Source organism: Phycodurus eques, chromosome 19 (genome assembly GCF_024500275.1).
Source record: "Phycodurus eques isolate BA_2022a chromosome 19, UOR_Pequ_1.1, whole genome shotgun sequence".
Taxonomy (NCBI): domain Eukaryota; kingdom Metazoa; phylum Chordata; class Actinopteri; order Syngnathiformes; family Syngnathidae; genus Phycodurus; species Phycodurus eques.
Genome location: NC_084543.1, coordinates 3037754 through 3058992, shown reverse-complemented (window position 1 = coordinate 3058992; position 21239 = coordinate 3037754). Strand labels below are relative to the sequence as shown.

The following is a 21239-nucleotide window of genomic DNA, read 5'->3' as shown; positions in this document are numbered from 1 at the left end:
TTATTATTTGGCTTTATTTTTTATCCAATTCTTTTTCATGATTTGTAATTCACATTTTATTTGCTGTTTTATTTTTTTTAATCTTTGCATTTTGAAAGTTTTTTTTTTACATTACTTTATCTTTGTTTTAATTTTATTTGTATACTTTTATGTAATTTATATTTTCTTTACTCTTAATTTTTTTATTTCAATTTTTTTACTTGTTCTTTAATCTTTAATTTTTTTAAGTCTTGAAATATTTTTTTCCATCTACCACTGTTGAGTTTTTGCCATTTAAAATGTTTGGGATTTATCTTTAAAATTGTTTGAAATTCTTTTTCATCTTTTATAATTAACATTTTACTTGTCGCTTTTATTTGTCAATGCATATTTACCATGTTTTAACAATTAATTACTTTTTTTATCCTTGTATTTTTCATTAGATTTTTGTACTTTTATGTAATTATATATATATATATAAACCTTAATTTTATTTGTATCTAGTTAACGCTGATTGACTTAAAAATGTACTCTTAATTTTTCAATTTGTTTTATTTCACATTTTATAAAAGTATTTAACATTGTTATTGTATTTTTATATATTCCTAGTACAAATATATATATATTTTTTTTAATTATTGATTTTAAAATGTAGAACCACTACCAATTGGACGACTCGGCAATCCCGGTGTTACATATGCAGCAAAGTGGATTTTGGGGTCGAGGGGCTAAGTTGGCCTTTTGTGGATGCGAGTCCTTCCTGATTGATGGCAGCGGTCAGAAGGGATAAAAGGACGGCCGGCGATCCGCCACAGCTGGAAGACGGTCCGCTGATCAAATTCCTCAACATCCCTCCCTTGTTCTCGTCACGGGGCCATTTTTCCCAATTTATCTTTCCGGCGCCGGCAGCTTAAATGTCATCTCCGATCTGCCGAGAGTCGACGCGTTCCTGGAACGAACCACCGAGATGTGAAGACAGAGGGTGGCACTGCATTATGGGATAGAAACTTCATTAGGGACACCTGCACCGGCTCACAAGAACTCGACAAATATTGATATTAGCGCTCGCGCGTTGGAATATGTTGTAATTTAGCGTATATTGATTTATAATGTGCAGAACACGGCTCAGTTTGATTTTGGCACCTTATTCATTTTCATTTCTCTCTCATTTTTATATTTTTAGTACTGTATTTATTTTTAGTGATTAATGGCTTAATTGATTAATTTCCCCTTGAGCTTCAACACAATCGTGGGTATGCGTGTGGGTTTAGTGGTTTGCGAGTGGGTGTGTGTATGGTTTTGTGTGTGTGCGTGTAGTCTGTGTGGGGAGAGTGTAGCAGGAGATCCCAAATAAAGATAAAAACTAGACAGTGAGTAGGGGAAAAACCAACAACTATAGCAGACCTACTGATACACACACTGAATCTGTGAATGTGGGATTGGATGCTGCACAGAGAGGAAAAAAAAGAGAGAGTGAGAGCAAGGGAGAGAAGACGCACAACTCCCTCCCTCCAACATCAGCCCATGCAGTCACACTTGGACTCCACTCCCACGCGCTCACTATGAACGCGTAGCGCTTGCGTCGCCGTTCTCCTGTACGCACACGCAGCACTGTGTGCGTGTGAGTGCGCGTGTATGTGTGTGCATCTGAGTGTGAGTGCGTGTGTGTGTGTGTGTATGTGAATGGACCCCAGGCTGCTGATCGGACCCGGCTTGCCCACGCCGGACCGGGAAACTCCGTGGAACATGAGCTCCATCCGTCCGCCGCACCGGCTTATGGAGCTGCTCCCGGTCGCCACAGCTGTGAGTAGAACAACCCCCAAATGTGTTTTTTTTTTCAGTCATAAATTCACATGTGAATGAATGAATGAATTGAATGAATGAATTCCTCCATCCAACCATTCTCCTCCTACCGTCATTCACAAGCAGACTGAATGGATGCAGTGACTTCTTCTGTGTGCGAGGTAGTCTTCAAGCTCAAGCAAAGCAGCTGCGGTGGGTGTTGGCAAATGGCAAAAAAAAATACAATAAAATAAAAATAGGATTTAAATCTTCAACGATGTGTGTGTTGTTGTTGTTTTACGAGCCCCAGGACTACCTCTCGCCTCAACTCCTTTTATTTACGGGTTGCTGTGTCACAGAAAAGCTGCACTGAAGCCTCCTGGAAAGTGCATTTAAGCAGCACGCCCAATGTTTTGCTTTCTGACTCCAAAAGGAATCGGACCCCCATTGCCGCTCACTCAGCCCCCTCCCATCTCCTCCTCCTCCCCACCTTGGAGGAAAGTCCTCTTTTTTTCTTTTTGTCAGGAAGCATGCTGCTTGTACTTCTCTCCACATAATAGACTCACTAAGTGAGTGCTGTCATGGTGGGAAGTTGGGGTCCAAAAATGGTTCCCCCCAAGGGGGGCGCACAAAACACGAGGTCCTCTGAGTGTCTGTTTTCATTTCAAGGGAACATGAGGCACACCTGTACAATTTAATGGCTACCAATACATTCTAATTTTTTTTTAAATGACACAATTCAGGGATTCAATTCAGTGGCTTTGCTGTAATATGCTGATTTATATGTCATATTTATAATTACAGCGGACTCCTACATATTGGCGGGCGGTCTGGCAGTTTTGGGGGGGATTTTATTTTTTATAACAAATATAAAACTGGGTTACCCTTTATGGCCACCATACCTTTTCCTTGTGTGTATTAAGACACACTTTAATGACACTAAAACAACTTTGAATAAGTTATACCATAAACATAACATAACAAGATAGCGTGAGAGATAGTTTACGGTGGTCTAAAATCACAGATTTTGTGCATTGTTAATTACATTTGACATCGTGGATTGGATTTAAAATATCTTCTTTTGTTTGTTTGCTTTATGACAGTTGTGCTCTTATTGTCATATGTATTAACTAGATATTATCAATGCGATGCAATTCTTAGTTTAGCGCATTTAATAATGACCCAAGCGAGATAAAACAGCTTTTGAAGGATTTATGACTTATTTTTTTAATGAAACTCAAGTTTGTTAGGATATATTATCTGAATGCACTCGATTTGTTTATTTATGCTGCCAGTGCACCCGAGATCTTAACTTGACCTCAAAGTGGTATCTTTTTTTGGGGATTTATGATCATTTTGCTGGAGCGCTTCATTGTCATATGCATCAATGCAGTGAAAGTTTTGGTTGGGTGCTTTCAATAATGCCACAAATCAGATAAAAACAGCTTTTGAATTATTAGTAACATTTTTGACGAAACATGTCTATTGGGATATAATATTGTCATGTAAAACTGCTGCATTTTTGTTTTTTTAAGAGCATTTGAGATCTTACCTTGAGCTGAATATGATATCTTGTTTTGTTTTGATTGATTATTGAAATTTTTTACACGCGAGCCAAGGATTTAATGGCCTTTAATGGCCTTTTTTGTTGTATGGACTCACTTGCAATCCGTTACAATTCTTGGTTTAGCATCCATCAGCTAAAAATGGTATCATTTGTTTTGAAGAAGTTTGGATTTCAGCAGCTTTTGTTTTGGTTGATGATATTTTCGGTCAAGCGAATCAAGGATTCAACAGGTTTTGTTGTTGAGCGGTGTGAGCTCCCTTTTTGTGCGTGTGTGAGAGAGAGAGTGAGTGACGGAATGTGTGTCTGTGTGTGCGTGCGTGTGGATGGTGATGATCCCGCTGGATGATTAGCATTGTGCGAGCGCGTTCGCCAGCAAACAAACGAAGTCTCAATGGCTGCCCGGAAAGCATCAATGTGACGACCGTAACAAGCGGCTTGATTAATGACACGCAATCAATCTTGTGTGGCGACTAGCACTTTTAAAAGCGTAGCTTTTGATTTTTTTGTTTTGTTTTGTTTGTTTTTTACTTCTTTAACATACAGCGGGACAGAGATAAAGGTTAATCAAGCATTTGTTTGAAATACATGTTCATCCGCTAGATTCCTCGTTGTTGATTGATTGCTGAAGAAGTTAGCTTTGCCACACCCGCTGGATTGAACCCCACCCCTCAGAACTGTGAGGTAGACGCTCTAACCAGTCGCCCACCGTGCCGCCGGCCGCAATCAATATCTCATTATACACAATGGCACTAAAGTAAGAACGCACGTGTTACATTTAGAGGTTTTTCGCCTGGAAACCGTTCCTTCTTGAACGCCTTCCTAACCTTAGCGTTGTTTTTTATTCTTTGCTTATTCATACTTCCATCGTCCTTTTCCTGAAACCTACTTTCCTGCCATCCATCCTTTGTTCCTACCTTCCCTACTTTTACAGTAACGCGTCTTTACATCTGTCCTTTCTTTTACTTAAACCTACTCTTCTTCCTTCCTTCCTTCCTTTCCTCAAATGCCCTTTTTATTCATGAATCCGTACAGCCTTCTTTCTCTGATCCCTCATTCCTTCCTTCACTCACACACTTTTTATTCACTTCCTTCCTTCACTTAAACCTGCTTTTCCACCTTCTTTTTTTCCATCCCTCCTGACATCCTTCCTTGCTTCCTTCCCTCACATATTCCTTACTTCCGTAGGACCAACTTGTTATTTTGCATCCTGCCTTTGCCTAGACTAACTTTTCTGCTTTCCTTCCTTCCTTTGGTACCTGTGACTACTGCTGTCATATCCACTTTCTTTGTTCTTGTTTCATATTATTTGCCAGTATTCATGCTACCTGTAAAAACAATATACAGTCAAAAAAAAATTACTAGCCCCCACTGCAAATGATCAGAATCAGAATCATCTTTATTTGCCAAGCATGTCCAAAACACACAAGGCAATTTGTCTCCGGTAGTTGGAGCCGCTCTAGTACAACAGACAGTCAATTTACAGAACACTTTGGAGACATAAAGACATTGACAAAAAACAATTGTGCAAAAAGATGCAGAGTCCTCGAGCACTTAGAGCAGCTCGAATGACGAATATTGCAATAGTCCGGTGCAATGACCATTGTGCAAAGGGCGCCGAGACTTCAAGGAGTGGATGCGGTTTAAAGTGACGAGTAGTGCGATCATCTGGGACAATGTCGGTTGTGCAAATGTTACAGCTACTCCTCAATCGGTGTGCAAATGGAGCAGATGCGACTCTGGCATGAGTGGCCAGTATATGCAAATAGTGCAGCATGGCGAGACAACTACAGTGAGTGCACGAGTAATACATAATTGGCCCCACAGAAATGTGACAACGAACTCAAGTCAAAAAATTGCCGGCTTGTTGTAATGGAATTATAGGTTAGGTGTTTAAGAAGTTGATCGCAAGAGGGAAGAAGCGGTTGGAATGTCTTTTGAATTTGCAATAAGCCAATAAAACAAAACCAATCTCAACAGCTCAAAACAAAGAAGGCAAGCTGCCGTTATATTTGAAAGTGCCCATCTATTGACAGCTTTGCCAAAAAAAATAAAAAATAAATGGGCAAAACAAAATGGGCAATTTGATGGCTTTGCCCTACTCCTGAACACAGCAACTTTGCAGGCGTGTTCATCTTAGTGGATGAACACGCCTGAAAGCAGTAAAAAAATGAAAGCAGTATGAAAGCAGTTTTAAAAATAAAATAAAAATACGTCTGCCTCCAAACCCTGTTGGCCTAAGCAGTATGAAATTCGGTCGGCATGTCTATCACGCCACAAAAAAAGCTCAAAAAGCCATGCTTGAAAAAACACGAAGTCTGCCATTTTGCTTTAAATCAGCCATTTTACAGTCATTTGAGCCATTTTCAGGCGTCTTTCAAAAAGCAACTTCACCTACACATTTTTTGTTGTTGATTGCTACCAAATATGAAGCGTGTATACAATCAGAACCATCTTTATATCCCTCGTTTATCGCACGGTTTAGTACCCAGCCCGCCCCGCAAGAAGTGAATTCCGCAATCTGTTTTTTTTTCCTTAAACAATTTTTTTCTCCCCAGTCCCACACTTAATCTGTCCCAGACTGATGTGAATCTACACTATACTCATACTCATGAACATTTCCTATACGCTTAAACACCTTTTATACTCTAAAACATCCATAATATTAATAACCCAAAAAAATTAAGGTACTCACCATTAATGTTGATGCCAGTTGTACTGCAAAGCAAGCAAGAACATTCTAGTTGTCACCCTAATATTATATTACTACTATTATTATAATGAATTTATGTCCATATACAGTACCTTGTGCCTTTGTGGCTTTCCTTCAAGTGGTCGAGAAGTTCCATCTTTACTGCGAGCTAGCTGCTACTTGCTAGCATCTTCCTCCGCCGCTAACTGCCAGCCAGCCAGCACGTTAACTTGTTTGGGCGGCATCGTAGGACTTGACTTAAAAGTATTGTAGCGTCTCCCAATGATACACAGCGAGGCGTCAGTCTATGTATTCCCCATATTTATCTCACATTCATTAATAACGTAACGACAGACAACCATAAACTCTCTCTCGGCTTGCCCACAGGTACTGAGAAGCGACGCGTTCAGAGACATCCGGAAATATCAGAGCTCAGCACAAGTGAGCTTTTCTACTGTACACTGTAAAAACGATTACTAGCACTTGTTGATCTCATTAAAGTTTTCAAACTGAACTGAATCCGAAATCAAGGTTTCTATTTACAACCTACAACAAACTTGTCTGCCCAACAAATTGCTCTCATTGTTGTCCTAACTAATATTTTCTAAATAGCACAACAAAGATGGCTGACTTTTGAGTAGATGTTTGTCTCGGTGAAATCAGGAACCTGTGAGAAACTCCACATCATTACTGAAGTGCGCATGCGCACACGGTCTGAACCAGTTTGAACTGGATCGAGCGGCGAACTCACCTCCGACTGAATCGGAGTCGTGTGATGACAGTCCGTCGACAATTTCTTAACTGAAGAAAACGAGACCACACGTGGAGAGTTGGATGTGAACTGAATTGTTTCTACCATTACGGATTTTTGTCCGGTCTGCAGTTTGATTCGAGCGTTTGGACATTTTCTGGACAGAAGCGGGAACGGAAAACCACTTTACGACCCTCTGGATAAACTTGATGAACAGGTGAGTAAATTTTGAGTACATTTTTTAGAGGAGTATGAATATACTTTTCTCATAAGAGAAACAGAAAGTTTGCAGTCATGCAGTTTAAAGTGACGAGTGGCGCGATAATCTGGGACAATGTCGATTGTGCAAATGTTGCAGATACTCCTCAGTCAGTGTGCAAATGGGGCAGATGCTACTCTGGCATGAGTGGCCAGTATTGGTCAACAACAGATACGCAAATAGTTGCAACGTGGCGAGACTACTACAGTGAGTGCACGAGTAATGTATAATTTTCCCCGCAGAAATGTGACAACAAACCCCGACAAAAGAAATTGGCAGCATGTTGCAATGGAATTGTAAGTTAGCTGTTTAAGAAGTTGCTGGCAAGAGGGAAGAAGCTGTTGGAATACTGCCCCGATTACCCATGACGTTCTGAAATGTACATGAGGCACTGTTAAACAAAATAAATAAGATTTCAGATAACATTCAGTTGTGCTTTGTTTTTTTTTCATGTTATGTACTTATTGAGCATTTTCAAATCTCATTACAGCAACATACATTTTCCTTTATTCAAATAGGTACATTTTTAACTCACGGGAGTAAGAATTGTATGATTATTCAACAAGAAATTCTGTGTTTGGTGAAGGCAGAAATACACGGCATCGAAACCAGAATTTCCACGGTATCCAATCAAAGCCGCGCAGCATATCTCACATACGAATGCGTGTCCCGCTACGGCATGTCCACATATTTAAGGTGTTTTATTGTTCATCGTTTCCAATGAATCTTTTGAGACGTGCGCGTTTCAATGTCAACGTGTGAGCGGGTGGTATGCGTCTGTTTGTTTAAGCGTCGTCAGGATTGGCTGACTCGGATAAAGTCTTCGCCATTGGCAACAGTCAAGTCAGACGAGGGCCCGCGATGTCATTGCAACTTCCTTTTTGTCATCGTTACACTCCATATTGCATTATTGCCGCTAATGACCTTGGGCCAGTCAGTGTTCAGATTTTATAAGGGAGAATGTCAGAGAAAAGTGGATTCCCTCTGCATTAATTCCTTGCTTGGGTGTACATTTATTTTTGTTTTTATTCATGTTTGTATTTTGTTATTATTTTTTATTTATTGTGTATTTATTATGTTATATTATTTATTATTTATTTGCAAGTTTGTTTTATATCAGTTGGATTTTCTTTCCCCCAATTTTGCTTCTTTTGTTTTACGTATTTGATTTTAAGTTTTTCATTAAAAGTACCTGTAAAGTGAAAATAAATGTCTTTTTAATTGGACATACCACTGAGAAGAGTGTTGTTAACAAACCTGCCCAATTTGATTGCTTAGAAAATTGGCAAGTATACAAAATTAGGCTTCAAAATCATGAAAACAATCCATCGGCACTCTCATAGATTGTGAACATGTCCACAGAATGCGTTGAAACCACACCCCGCTCAACTGTCAATCAAAGACCTCGACTATGACCTGCAAAAACGGATGCTACTTCATCTAGCGTCTTTCTTAGGCCTGAACATAACTACGTTTAAGCTGCGGTTCCACCACCAAGTCTCCTTCTCTCCTTTCCTGCCAGAAGATACCACACTCTCCCCTACAGTCGTTAACCTCCTTCAGATTACATCGTCTGCACAAAATGTAATCCACCTGCGTGCTTCGACCTCCTGCCTCATCTGGAAAAAAAGTGTTCACTATTTGCTCCTTTTTGTAAAGTCTACCACCATCTGTCCCTCCAAGTTCCTTTCCTGGACGCCGTACTTACCCGTCACTTCTTCATCACCCCCTATTTCCTTCACCAACATGTCCGTTACAATCTGCACCAATCACGACTCTCTCTCTGTCTGGCATGCTCAGAACTACTTCCAGAATTTCTCTTTCACCCCTCGGTCACATCCTACCTGTGGGGCATAGCCACGAATCACACGATACATAAGACCCTCAATTTCTAGTTTCAGCCTCATCACTCGATCTGATGCTCTTTGCACTGGCTTGCGCCCCCCCCCCCCCCCCCCCCCCCCCACAGGGCTGCATTAAGCCATGTAAACAGCAGCCACATGTGGTTTAATGGGCCTCAGTGACCACGACATCTCCGCCTTTGTGACCGTGCAATCATGTTTATGTAATTAATGATTAAAACGGTTGAGGTAGTTTTGCTCAGCTCCCATGTGAGCAGCATTTTACTGTATTTGGGATTTATGTCATCGTGATGACACTTTTTTATGGTTTTTGTTGGCAGGGTGCCGTGGCACCGAGCCACCCCTTTCCAACGGTGGACGTCCCGGATCATGCCCACTACACCATCGGGGTGGTCATCCTCGCCGTGGGCATCACGGGCATTCTGGGAAACTTTCTGGTCATATATGCTTTCTGCAGGTAGAAACTTTATTTTTTTTTACACTAAGAGTTTGAAAAAGCTGTTACAGTGGCCTGTGCAATAATAAAAATAATTAAGGCATAATAACCCTTTTGGGAAAGGGGGCGGGGGGGTTATTTGGGCTTTTTGTTATTTTGGTTTTCATTTATCATATTTCTTTATTGATTTATTCTTTTTTGTATGTTTTATCCATTTGTCAGTTTTTTGGGGGGGGTGGGTGGGGTTTGTTCTATGTATGTATGTTTTGATTTTTGATTTGTTTGTCTTAAATTTGACTTTTTTTATTGTTATTTTTATATATTGTTGCGGTTATTGTATTCAGATATACTTTTGTTTGTATTTGTATTTATTTTGATGATTTTGATAGTGTGTATTGCATTTTTTGGTATATGCGCTTGTTTTCATTTCTTCTATTTTATGATATATTATTTATGTACGTTTAGCCCTCTTTCCCCTACTGTACGTACAGTAGGTGCCGAAGCTGGTAAATGACCGAGTGAGTGTCGTGTGCGTCGACAGAAGCCGCAGTCTGCGGACGCCGTCCAACATCTTCATCATCAACTTGGCCGTCACTGATTTCTTCATGTGCGCGACGCAGGCGCCCGTCTTCTTCATCACCAGCATGCACAAGCGGTGGATCTTCGGCAAGAGAGGTGTGTGTGTGTGTGTGTGTGTGTGTGTGTGTCTTCGGAAATTGTGTTTCAATGTGTGTGTGTTCAGGAATTGTGTGTCTATTATATGCGTTTCTGTGTTTTATGCCTCTTGTTAGTCGTGTGTGTTTGTGTGTGTGTGCACTTACATACATGCATGTGTGTCTCTTCAATGTGTGTGTGGCTCGTGTGTGTGTTTTTGTCTGTCCTGTGTTTGTGTGTTTTTGTCTTTGTCGTGTGTGTGTGTGTGTCTGTGTGTGTCTCTCCTTCTATTAGGTTTAGGGGTTAACCCCTAACCCTATTTCATTCAGTCATGAAAAGAAAAGGCTTGAAAAGGCCATGTTTCGCCGCACGCAATAAAAGACGTCACGGAACATGGCACAGAATACCGTCTTTTTTTCTTCTATTTTTTTTTCCCTTCCTCATTTTCTTTTTGTCCCATTTACAATTTGCCCATAATGCTTCTTTTTTTGGGGGGACATTGTGCTGCTTTCTGGCGTGTGCGCCATGGCCCCCGTGGGGCAGTATAATACAGTCATACACACACTAGCAAAGACGAATTTCACAGCTGGGTGAGTGAATCAGTAAGCTGCAGAAATATTTGTCGTTCTCCACAGAGGATAAAGACTTTATGCCTGTGGGTATTGTTACAGTATATAATCTGTCTACAAGTGTTGCTCCAGCGTTTGTGTTCAAAGACTGTTGCTTGTAGGGTTATAACACTGCGGCACAGATGCTCTTCGTTAGCCCGTCTATGGTGTTCAGCACTTTTTTTTGGTGTCAGCATTCGGCTGATCCGTTACCCGAGTCACTTGTATCTCAAAGCAGCACTGTTTATTTATTGAGTCGTTCTGTTGATTCCAATGCGTTCGTTGTGTTATCCATTTTGTTTTGTGTGGGATTATCCTAATGTCGTTTTTTGTGTGCCGCTGTCGTCCACTTTGCCGCTGCTGTCAAACTTTCCCCCCACGGTGGCTCTCATAATGGCTCATTCTACTTTATTTTCTTATTTTATGACCGATAATTGATCATACAAGTAATATTTGCTTTTGCGACCTGCGCGAGCAATCAAAGTGTGGCCCAATCTCCGTCGTATTCGCCTGACTGTGAGGACCATTTATCTGGACCTCATGTCACGCTCCGTCACGTCTATCTGCAAACATTTTTGCCTCTGGTGGGTTTTTCTTTTTAAATATTTTATTTAAATTTAAATTCAGCCCTCTAATCCAGTTTTGCTCAGCAACGTGACATTTGGTCGAAAGGTCTATCATGAGGAAACCCAAGAAAAAGTCCCAAGAACCCATCTGTGGAAATTCACAGGATATCTGATGATCGCTGATCTAATCTTTTGTTTCAGAGGACTGCTTCACATCTGTGTTGCATTGCCTGCAGTCTTTCAGAAGTCGTGTTTTTCACTCCCTTCTTCGCTGGGCACAGGCTGCGAGTTGTACGCCTTCTGCGGCGCCCTCTTCGGCATCTGCAGCATGATGACGCTGATGGTGATCGCGGTGGACCGCTGCGTGGTGATCACGCGGCCGCTGGCCTCGCTGGGGGCCATGTCTCGCAGGAAAGCGCTGAGCATCGTGGCGGCGGCCTGGCTGTACTCCGCGGGCTGGAGCTTGCCGCCTTTCTTCGGCTGGAGTGAGCGCAAACGTCGTTTGCGTGTCGTTGTATCAAATGGGCCGCCGGCTTCACCTGAGCGTCGACGCGTCACTCAAGTGCAAAAGCAATTAGACGATATCACGCTCAGAAGGCTTTACCTGACTTCACACCGCTGCTCTTTTTTTCCCCGTGGTCACTTAACACGACAGGCTGTCAAACACACACACCGAGTTGGTGAAAATTGCTCTTTTTGGGGGCCTTTTTTTCCCCACCGTTGGCTCTGCAGATGGCACTTAAATGCAAGCATCATAAAACTGATATTTATAAATGCTTGGGTACGCGCTGAACAATTCCCATAATTGCTGGTAAGCCAGGCAATCGTGCAGTTGGCTGGGTTATTGGAGACGGAGGGCAAAAATGTAAAGCTAGCCATCATGTCCCCCAAAAAATGTATAGAAAAGAATAGAACGAATAAAAAAATGTCTTAAAAAAGGACAATCTGAAAGAACAGCCCTTGTGTATTACGTGATAAAGCCGTAGTAGCCCTATACAGACAGAAAATAAGGGGACAAAGGACAGGAATTTGGGGATCGCCAGACATTTATTAGTCACAGGACTGTAATGAAATGAATATGAAGAATAAAAAAACATGTCTGAAAAGGACAATCTGAACATAGTAATTTCCTGTGTACGATGCGATAAAGCAATAGTATCCAGACAGAAAATATCAGGACCTAGGACAGAGCCTGGGGGATCACCAAATATGAATTGAGCATACATTTGCAATTAAATGACCGGTTTGATATATATTTTCATACATCTTGCGAATGCATATATTTGAGCGATGACATGGTTTCGGAAAGTATTTTTGAATTTAGATCATTACATCCATAAATATCTTACCATAGAGTCATACAATTAGTCAGTTAATATGATGATGACAATTGTTTTTAAATATGGTTTATGAATACTGTTGTGATATTTAGATTTTTTTTTTTTTTTTCAATAGAATTAATATACTTGATATAATTAATTCAAACACACCCGGACAGAGTTGGCACACGCCCGCATTGTTGTTGTACGTGCGTTCCAGGCGCTTACGTCCCGGAAGGTCTCATGACGTCCTGCTCGTGGGACTACATGACGTTCACGCCCGCCGTGCGCTCCTACACCATGCTGCTCTTCACCTTCGTCTTCTTCATCCCGCTCTTCGTCATCATCTTCTGCTACTGCTGCATCTTCAGAGCCATCCGACACACCACCCAGTCAGTGAAACTCCGATAAACAGTGGCGGCAAGTCATGAAGTAGAAATACTTTACTTTAGTTAAGTAGATTCTTCAGGTATCTTTACTTGACTACACTATTTACTTGAGTACAACTTGTGAGTACTTTTGGCAACTCTGCGGCTAAAGCTAAAATGCTAAACGCCGCTGACGCCGGACAGGGCCTTTGAGAAGATCAACTGCGCGGGCACCAGGGAGTCGGCCAAGAGGTTCCACAAGATGAAGAGCGAGTGGAAGATGGCCAAGATCGCGCTCATTGTCATCCTGCTCTTCATCATCTCCTGGGCGCCCTACTCCTGCGCCGCGCTCACCGCCTTCGCCGGGTAGGTGGGAGTGTCACGCACAACACAGCGCATCTCCGTCTTCGGATTCTTCTTTTGAATATTTTCATACCATACCATCGTACCATTTTGTTTTCTAAGAAAGAATGTGTTAGAAATTGCACAGAAATATTTCCCGACTTTCTCGAAATGTAATTTATCTTTTTTTTTTTTTAGCTTTCCATACATGTTTACAACTGATGTCCTTGTCAGTCACCTGTTGCTAGGCAGAATTCAGGGCTGTCAATCATTCAGGGCGAAAAAAATATGAAGTCACTCATGAATTTGTTTGGCCGTTTGTTGCTTAAAGTGGTTCGTCGGGCCCTTTTCTGGCCTGGGCCATCCGTCCATTTTCCAACTCCAATGTGGCCCCCGAGCACAAAAGTTTGCACACCCCCGACATGGAACATCTGTATCCAGCGTCCCGTCTGTGTCAGCACGCGCGTATTCGTTGCAGATGAATAAACCACCTCAAATGCTAAACACCCAGATGCTCGTGTCACATGACCATGCGTTACTTCCTGCTCTGCTTCATCTTCCTCCTAGTAACATCTGAAATTCAAATTTTTTTTGAATTTAATTTTTTTTTTTTTTTTTTTTTTGCAGGTATGCACACCTGCTGACCCCCTACATGAACTCTGTCCCGGCAGTGATCGCCAAAGCGTCAGCCATCCACAATCCCATCATCTACGCAATCACGCATCCCAAGTACAGGTAGGACACATGCCAGGGCATCATCAGATCATATCTTATAAACAGCTAATTGTAAAAATGATAATATAACGTTGCAGCTGTAAGGAAGTGTCATTAGCGGGTGTACCTAATGAATTGGTCTCTGTGTCGACGCATAATGCTGTCTGTGCAGTTTAAATGAACCCTGCAATCTTCACTGTGAGGTTGAAGAAATAATCATTGTTCATGCAGTAAAATGTCATTCGAGTAGTATACAACTATAATTAAAAGGATTTGATATTTTCAAGAATATGCCCATACATTTATTATTTTAGAGAAGGCGCAAAAGTAACACAAATATTGTAATGTCATCCAACTAATAATAATAATAATTATTGTTATTTTTAAAGATTCATTTGCATGTGACTTTTGGGTCTGCACCATACAGAATGAATTCATCAAATACAACATTAAACTTCTTCTTTTGTCTGTCGATTATTATTTCGAGCAGTTATATTAGCGATATGTGTCCACTGCTTAAATGTTATTTTTTTCCTCCTCATCTAATGATACATATTTCCTCAAAACTTCAAGCTTTATTTATTTATTTATTTTTTTACTGGAATTGGTTGACATTTGATTCCGTATAATTATATCAATACAGTATATATTTCATCTATTATAATCAACTATAATTTATTCATCAGATTTACATATGCTTATTCAATCGTATTTAGTGCTTTATTTTCTTTAGGATTATATTCTAATCGTACTGAATTGAGTTGTGCTGAAAATAATGCACTTGGTGTATGTAACTTTCACCTCCAAATTGTATTTTTTTTTTTTTTTTTTTTTTTGTATTTGCCACCGCGGCTTGACGGCGTCCGTCCGTGTCTGGCAGGTCCGCCATCAGCCGCTACGTGCCCTACCTGGGGGCGCTGCTGTGCGTGCGGGTGCGCAAGCGCTTGAGCAGCAGCAGCTTCCAGTCCACCCGCCGCTCGACCCTCACCAGCCAATCGGAGAGCCACCGCCACTGCAAGCGCCCCCGCTCCTCGCAGTCGGACAGCGACTCGGTGAGTGTCGCTCGTGTCTCCTTATGGTCGCAGCCCCGCCCCCGCCTCCCTCTCCCGGTTAGTCGGCGTCTCATTGGCCACGGCGTTTCCCCTTCAGGCCCGCTTCTCCGACATGGACGACGACAGCTCCTTCCGAGCGCCCTTCAACCAACAGTTGCCCTGCGATGTCAAGCATGCGCGTCGTTCCAGCCAGAAGTTAAAGGTAAGGGGCTTCAAAACTATACCGAGGTTTAAAAAAGGTGCACTGCAAAGACCCCTGATGAGGATATTCCGGGTTGTGCATGGCAGCAAGTGGCTCTTGAACGTTTTACAGCAAGTAGCACCTCAAAAAAAAAAAGACTTCCAGCGTGCTGGCATTTCGCTCCCTCATAATCAACGTGACAAGCTGACATTTGCCGGCCTCATCTTTCTCTTCTACCCAAAAGTTGTGCTGATTTCAAATCCAAAGTGATGATGTAACGCCGCCTCGATGAATACAAATGTCGACAGTAGTGAAGGAGTTCAAGTGCTTTGGGATCAGAGTTTGGGGTTAGGGTTTAGGGTTCAAACTATTAGCAATGGAAAACGTTTGTAGGGAAGGCGTCTATCTATAATTTGGGAAAAGCAGCAGACGCAGTGGTGCTGCTGCTCCAGGCCCCACTCCAAAAGCCTTAACATCGATTTCGTTTATGGGGAAACCGTGATCGGGCCGTCGGGTGTCGCTGAACCAATGAAATGGAGTCACATTGGTTGGCCGTTCCAAAAATACAAAAGACCCGGTGACACGTTGCCTTGGGTCTCTATCACACGCTTGAATGTGAGCTTCAACTTTTACACGCAAGGTTGCCTCGAGTTTTGCTGCGCTGTTGATGTTATTATTGTGCCGTATATCTGCAACGTACACCATTTGATTCATTCATTGAATTTAAAAGTTTGTATTTGATGTCATTGTATTGCTCGACTTGCTGCTTAACATCATTGCATTATTTGTATTATGCATTTTTTGATTCTTTTGATCCCGCTTATTTTTTTGAAATAGTTGTTTCTTATTTCATTTGTATTGTTCTCTGTTTGGCTTGAATGAATTTTATTGTTTTTAATCTTTATGTTATTTGACTTATTTTTAATGGGTTGTGTTGTTTCTTATTTTTTTAATTATATGTATTTCATAGTGTTTTATATAAGTGAAATGTATTTATTCTTTATTCTATTGCACTTATTTTTAATACATTTTGTTGTGTTTCTTATTGTTTTTGATTTTATGTTTTATTGAATTGAAATGTATTTAGTCTTTCTTCTATTTGACTTCTTTTCATTTACATGGATTGGAGTTTTTCATTTCATTACATCATTATCATCCATTTAACAGTTGTTCATTGAGGTTTTATTTCATTGAATTTACTTGTGCTTTATTTCATTACATTTTATTTCATTTAATAGCTGTTACATTTTTTATTGTATTGGATTATATTTAATGTAATCCTATTTGTTTTATTCTATTTTAATTGTAATGGATTTGTTTCATCTATTGTCATCTATCCATCCATTTTTCATACCACTTATCCTCACTTTTATTGTATTTAATATATATATATATATATATTTTTTTTTTTTTTTTTACATAATTAGAATTTTTTTCAGTTGAATGTAAATCTAATGGCATTCAATTGAATTGTATTCAGTTTTTTTCATTAAAAAACATTTTTTTTGTATCATAGCAATTTTTCACTTCCCAATTTTCCTTATTGTTACTTTTTTACCTGGCGTACAAAACAATCATCATCTAGTACAATTATGTGTTAAATCTCAATAAAATTGAAGACATCTTTTTACCTATTATTATTTATAAATCATTTTAACATGAAAAAAAAATCTATTGGGGCCTATACCTTTTCTAAAAAAAGGAAAAGAAAACATCCAATATTTTGTATGGCCATATTTTGGATGTCCGTGCCTCGGAGGAGGTCAACTGGGTAATTTCCGAGGTTGTTCGGTTTGTAACGGGCGATCTGCCGGGGCCGTCACATGCTTCTTTCAATGTGGGACAGCCGCTATATGGAGCATTTCCGTCTCTTTGTGTAATCATCTTAGTTCACCGAAAACACCCAGCCACGCGCAGAGGCCAGGTTCCCTGAGTCCTCCGACACCGGGTCCAGAGACTAATCCAGTAATCTGGGAGTTTCAGACTTAATCCACAGATCGCATGACGCCTTTCCACCAACTCATTTATTGGACCAAGAAGACGACGGCGACGTTTGATGATGTTTTCTGTCTGACCTCTCACTTTTTGTTTTTTTTTTAAATCTCGTATAATACCATCTGGAATATTCCAGAACGTACCGTAATCTCTGTTTTCGGTGCTTTGACTTTTAAACGATAATCTCGCCTCTCAACTGGGCTCCGGTCATTTAGAGGGAGCCAAATCTTTTATTTTATTTGTTTGAATGTACTTTTTATTTTGTAATTCAAATACAATTTTGATATGTATTTTTTTATTTATTATTTAAATGAATATGTTTGTATGCATGTTAATCATGTCACATTTTTGCATTTAAAAAATGATAGATATTTTGTAAAATACAATTTAACATTTTTTCTAAAATAAAAACAAAATGTGGTGTCATGTAACATTCAACTGTTTTACATTTTATTTTATAAAGTGTCATAACTTTTAACTTTTTTTTTTTTTTTTTACTGTTTTTAAATAAACTAGTTATCCCTTACGTCAGTCAAGTTTATTTTGTACATTACTTTTCATTTTTTTAAAGAAATAGTGGGATATCTTGTAACAAGGGTTATTTTTTAAAGATCTTAAAAAGTAACAAAAATAAAACAGTGCAATATCTTATAACAACATTTTTTTTAATTTTCATTTTTAAAAAAAATCTGTCATAACTTGTAATGTGGGGGTTCCCTGTCCAGTTTTTTTTTGTTGACATTTTTAAAAAAATTTAAATAAAAATAGTGGGATATCATGTAATATGTTTTTTATTTTTTTAAACATCTTTTACATAAAAAATGTATTCGAGTATTCAACCTATTTTATTATTTTTTAAATTTTTATTACAAATTTAGATTCTTGTTGCATTTCATTTTTAATTTTTATTATTTTATTCTTTTTAATTTAAATTTAAAGAAGTGTCATATTTTGTAATATTCAACTTTTTGTACATTTTGAATGTGAATAAATAATAAATTCTTTATTCACACATTTTGAATGTGTGAATAAAGAAAAAATGCCATAGAATGTTTTTTTTTTCTTTTTTTTTTACATTTTTTGTCTTGAAGGATTCCATTTTTTTAAATGTGGTTTTACATTTTTTTTTTTTTTTTTTTCGTTCAAATCAAAAAATGGTGTAACTCTTGTATTATTCACCTTTTCTTTTTAAAGATTGTTTTCAATTCAAATAATAGTGTGATATCATGCAAAAACGTAACTGTAAACCAATTGTTTTTTTTAAGACGAAACGGAAAAGGCCTCCTTTTGGCCGTCATCCATCCTACAATTTCTTCAGAAGTGTTGTTGTTGTTGCGGAACGTTAACATCGCACACTTACCGTGTTATGTGTTTGTGTTTGTGTTTGTGTTTGTAGGCCGAGGACATCTCCATGTCGGACCTCGGTCACCTTCCTGCCAGTGTAAGCTTCCTTTGCACTTTTTTTCTTCCACCGTCTGGCAGCAGAAAAACACATCTATGAGCACTTATGTGTTTACTTCGAATGTGTTGTCGAAGAAAAACGTCTCCCCTAATTCCACAGTGAAGTGTACGCAGCCCGTTGCAATGAGCTTTTTGTGCTCTGCTGACAATCACGGGAGTTGTTTCTTTTGGACCTTTTCAAGGGATTTTCCCCCCAAAAGTACACGTACACCAATTTCCATAACAGTATTATTTTTATTTCTTTCTTCCTTTTATTTTTTCAAACACTCCAAGGGAAGCAAACGGCAGCCGGGCCGCACTTGGAACTCCGCTGTTTGTCTTTCTTTGACCTTTCCAAAGAATGAAATCACAAGCTTTTGTCCAACTCGTCCAATCACAAGCACACTCATCCCTCAAATAGAGAGGAGCCACTTTGATCGACGGAAAAAAAGGGGGTTCTGGTTGGGCTGCATGGAAAAAGGCAGGGAGGGGCCGTGCTCATCAGTCTGCCCAATCGATGCGGCAATCATCTGTGGTGAATTATTATCGACCCGCGCGCCCGTGAAAACTTCATTTCCCGCTTTCACCTTTTATCAAGCCGGCAAACAAACTTGTTAACAACAAATACAAATCCTACGATAAACTTTGAGCGTCTCATACATTTACACTGATTTAAAACAAACATCTATCTGTAAAAAGAAGAAAGAAAGTACAGTGGACCGTGCATATTCACCATTCAAATTCACTCATTTGACGTTTTATTATTTACTTTTTTTTTTTAAACCTATTCTCTCACCGATGCTGTTTTTTTGTTGTTGTTCAGAAGAAAGCAATAGCAGTATCGCTGTATTGCCATCTCGTGGCATCTTAGTGCCGAGGAACTATGTTGAAGTTAGTCGAGTAGGTTCACTCAGAAAAACGTTGCGCTTTTCCGCCAACCTTCAAAAAGTCCGTTTAAAATGATTTCTTTTCAAGTCAATATGGTACAATAAAAGACCATTTTCAGTTTTCATTATTGTAATAATAGTTGGGGTTTACGTAGGTAAAACAAAAACAAAAGTAAGGTTGGGTGTGCAGATTAACCAAAGTACATTAAAAACAGTTGACAGCGTATGAAAACATATTTTTCGCATTTCTAAAAAAACTATATAAACAATATTGTAGCTTAAATGTACGTAAATTTGGAATTGAAGTGGTTTTCCAGCTGGTGTTTGTGTTATTACCTGCGCCAAGCGCAAATCAATGCCGACAAATGGTTTGCAGAATGACACAGAAATGAAGGAATTGATTTGCACGTTTTGCCGTGACAGTCCGCTTGCATCGGGGCCCAGTGGGTGACGAAGCGCAGGATCCAGCAGATGGCGTCTCAGAAATAAATCATTTAAGGGGAAGAAAAAAAGAAGAAAAAAAAACATTACAAAATCAGAAAGCGAAGAATGACCATGCGCGAAAACCTCCAGAAACAAATTCTTTTTGATAGGATGATATTGGATGTGATTATCGTTTTTGAGAATTCTATTAGTCCGGGGAACGCAAAGATAATTTTTTTAAATGCTAAAAAGAATTTCTTCCATTTTTAAATAATAGAAAAAAATATATTTTGAATGCTTGCTTTTTTTATTATGTCCCCCAAGCACAAATCGATGCTGACGATGTCATTTTTTAAAAACATAAAAATAATTGTACATTTACAGAGAGACTAAAAAGCCTTTTTCGCATTTTCAAAACAATAGAAAACAAATTGTAATTGCGACGTCTGGTTGAATTTTGAATTTAAGTTTTTTTTTCCAGCTTGCTTGTGCGTCGTTATGTCCACCAAGCACAAATCAATACCAATATCATTTTATGAGTGTTGTATTCATCTGAACAACATACAAATAACCGTTGAAGTGATACTAAAAATCATTTTTAGTATTTTCAAAATAGTTGTAATTGCAACAAATGAAACTTGTAACTCAAGGTACCATTGTATATTAATTTTGTAATTTCATTTTTCATTGAAATTTCGTTGCACAGCTCTTTCGGGCAGCGCCCGAGTTTGTCCCGCGCATCGCGAGCAGGACGCCGCCGACGCCGGCCATCATCGTCACGTCCATATCCAGCCCGTCCGTACTGCACAGCGCCCCTGGTTTCCACGGCAACCACAGCAAAAGCCTCAGCCCCGTCGCCAAGGCGTCGCTCGACATCGCCCGACTGGACACGCCCGTGGCCACGCCCACGGCGTGAGCGCCGTCACACCGACAGACACGTGTGTAAATGTGGATGTCTTCTTCGGAGGCACTTTTTTTTTTTTTTTTTTTAATAGCAGCACGCTATCTGCTAACAATGCTAATTTAAAGCCCTACCACGCACTGGTGGGCTAAAAACTAGGCCCCAACTTTCGTTTGTTCTTCCCGGGCGTCATCCGGCACATCGCGAATGCGTAGACGGACGGCAGTTTTAATGTTGTGGACACACACTGCAGACACAAGAAGGTTGGTTTTTTTTTGCACAATAGAAATAAAGAGAACAACTCGCTACGCGCTTTTCTGGCTGCGTGGATTCTTCTTAAGTCTGTCATTTGGGCACGTTCTTACCAGGAATTTTTTGAAAAACATACTATTACAACAAATGCATTCATCGTACATCGTTCACCTTATTTCAAGGTATCAGATACTCACGAAGGCTAAAAAAAA

At 39.7% G+C, this 21239-nt stretch overlaps 1 protein-coding gene and 1 long non-coding RNA gene across 2 annotated transcripts; one reads left to right on the top strand and one right to left on the bottom strand.

Moving 5' to 3' along the window:
* Window positions 1-1512: 1512 nt before the first annotated feature.
* On the top strand, window positions 1513-20858 carry LOC133418173 (melanopsin-A-like). The gene is made up of 11 exons (XM_061706604.1): window positions 1513-1782; window positions 9210-9346; window positions 9867-10000; window positions 11435-11638; window positions 12693-12864; window positions 13045-13206; window positions 13810-13917; window positions 14777-14948; window positions 15046-15150; window positions 18521-18565; window positions 20581-20858. The coding sequence occupies exons 1-11, from the start codon at window positions 1663-1665 to the stop codon at window positions 20788-20790; spliced, it is 1569 nt and encodes a 522-aa protein (XP_061562588.1). The 5' UTR covers window positions 1513-1662; the 3' UTR covers window positions 20791-20858.
* On the bottom strand, window positions 1900-6389 carry LOC133418174 (uncharacterized). Its single transcript, XR_009770423.1, has 3 exons — window positions 6131-6389; window positions 6021-6043; window positions 1900-1969 (listed from the first exon to the last, which is right to left on the bottom strand). It is a non-coding gene; the product is annotated as an uncharacterized LOC133418174 (long non-coding RNA).
* Window positions 20859-21239: the final 381 nt, after the last annotated feature.

What these genes read in the sequence shown, in the direction of transcription:
- LOC133418173 (XM_061706604.1), top strand. Translation starts at nt 1,663, where the DNA reads ATGGACCCCAGGCTGCTGATCGGACCCGGCTTGCCCACGCCGGACCGG. An exon ending in GCCATCCGACACACCACCCA is followed by an intron (nt 12,865 to 13,044) that starts GTCAGTGAAACT and finishes GACGCCGGACAG; the next exon opens with GGCCTTTGAGAAGATCAACT. An exon ending in TCGGTCACCTTCCTGCCAGT is followed by an intron (nt 18,566 to 20,580) that starts GTAAGCTTCCTT and finishes TTCGTTGCACAG; the next exon opens with CTCTTTCGGGCAGCGCCCGA.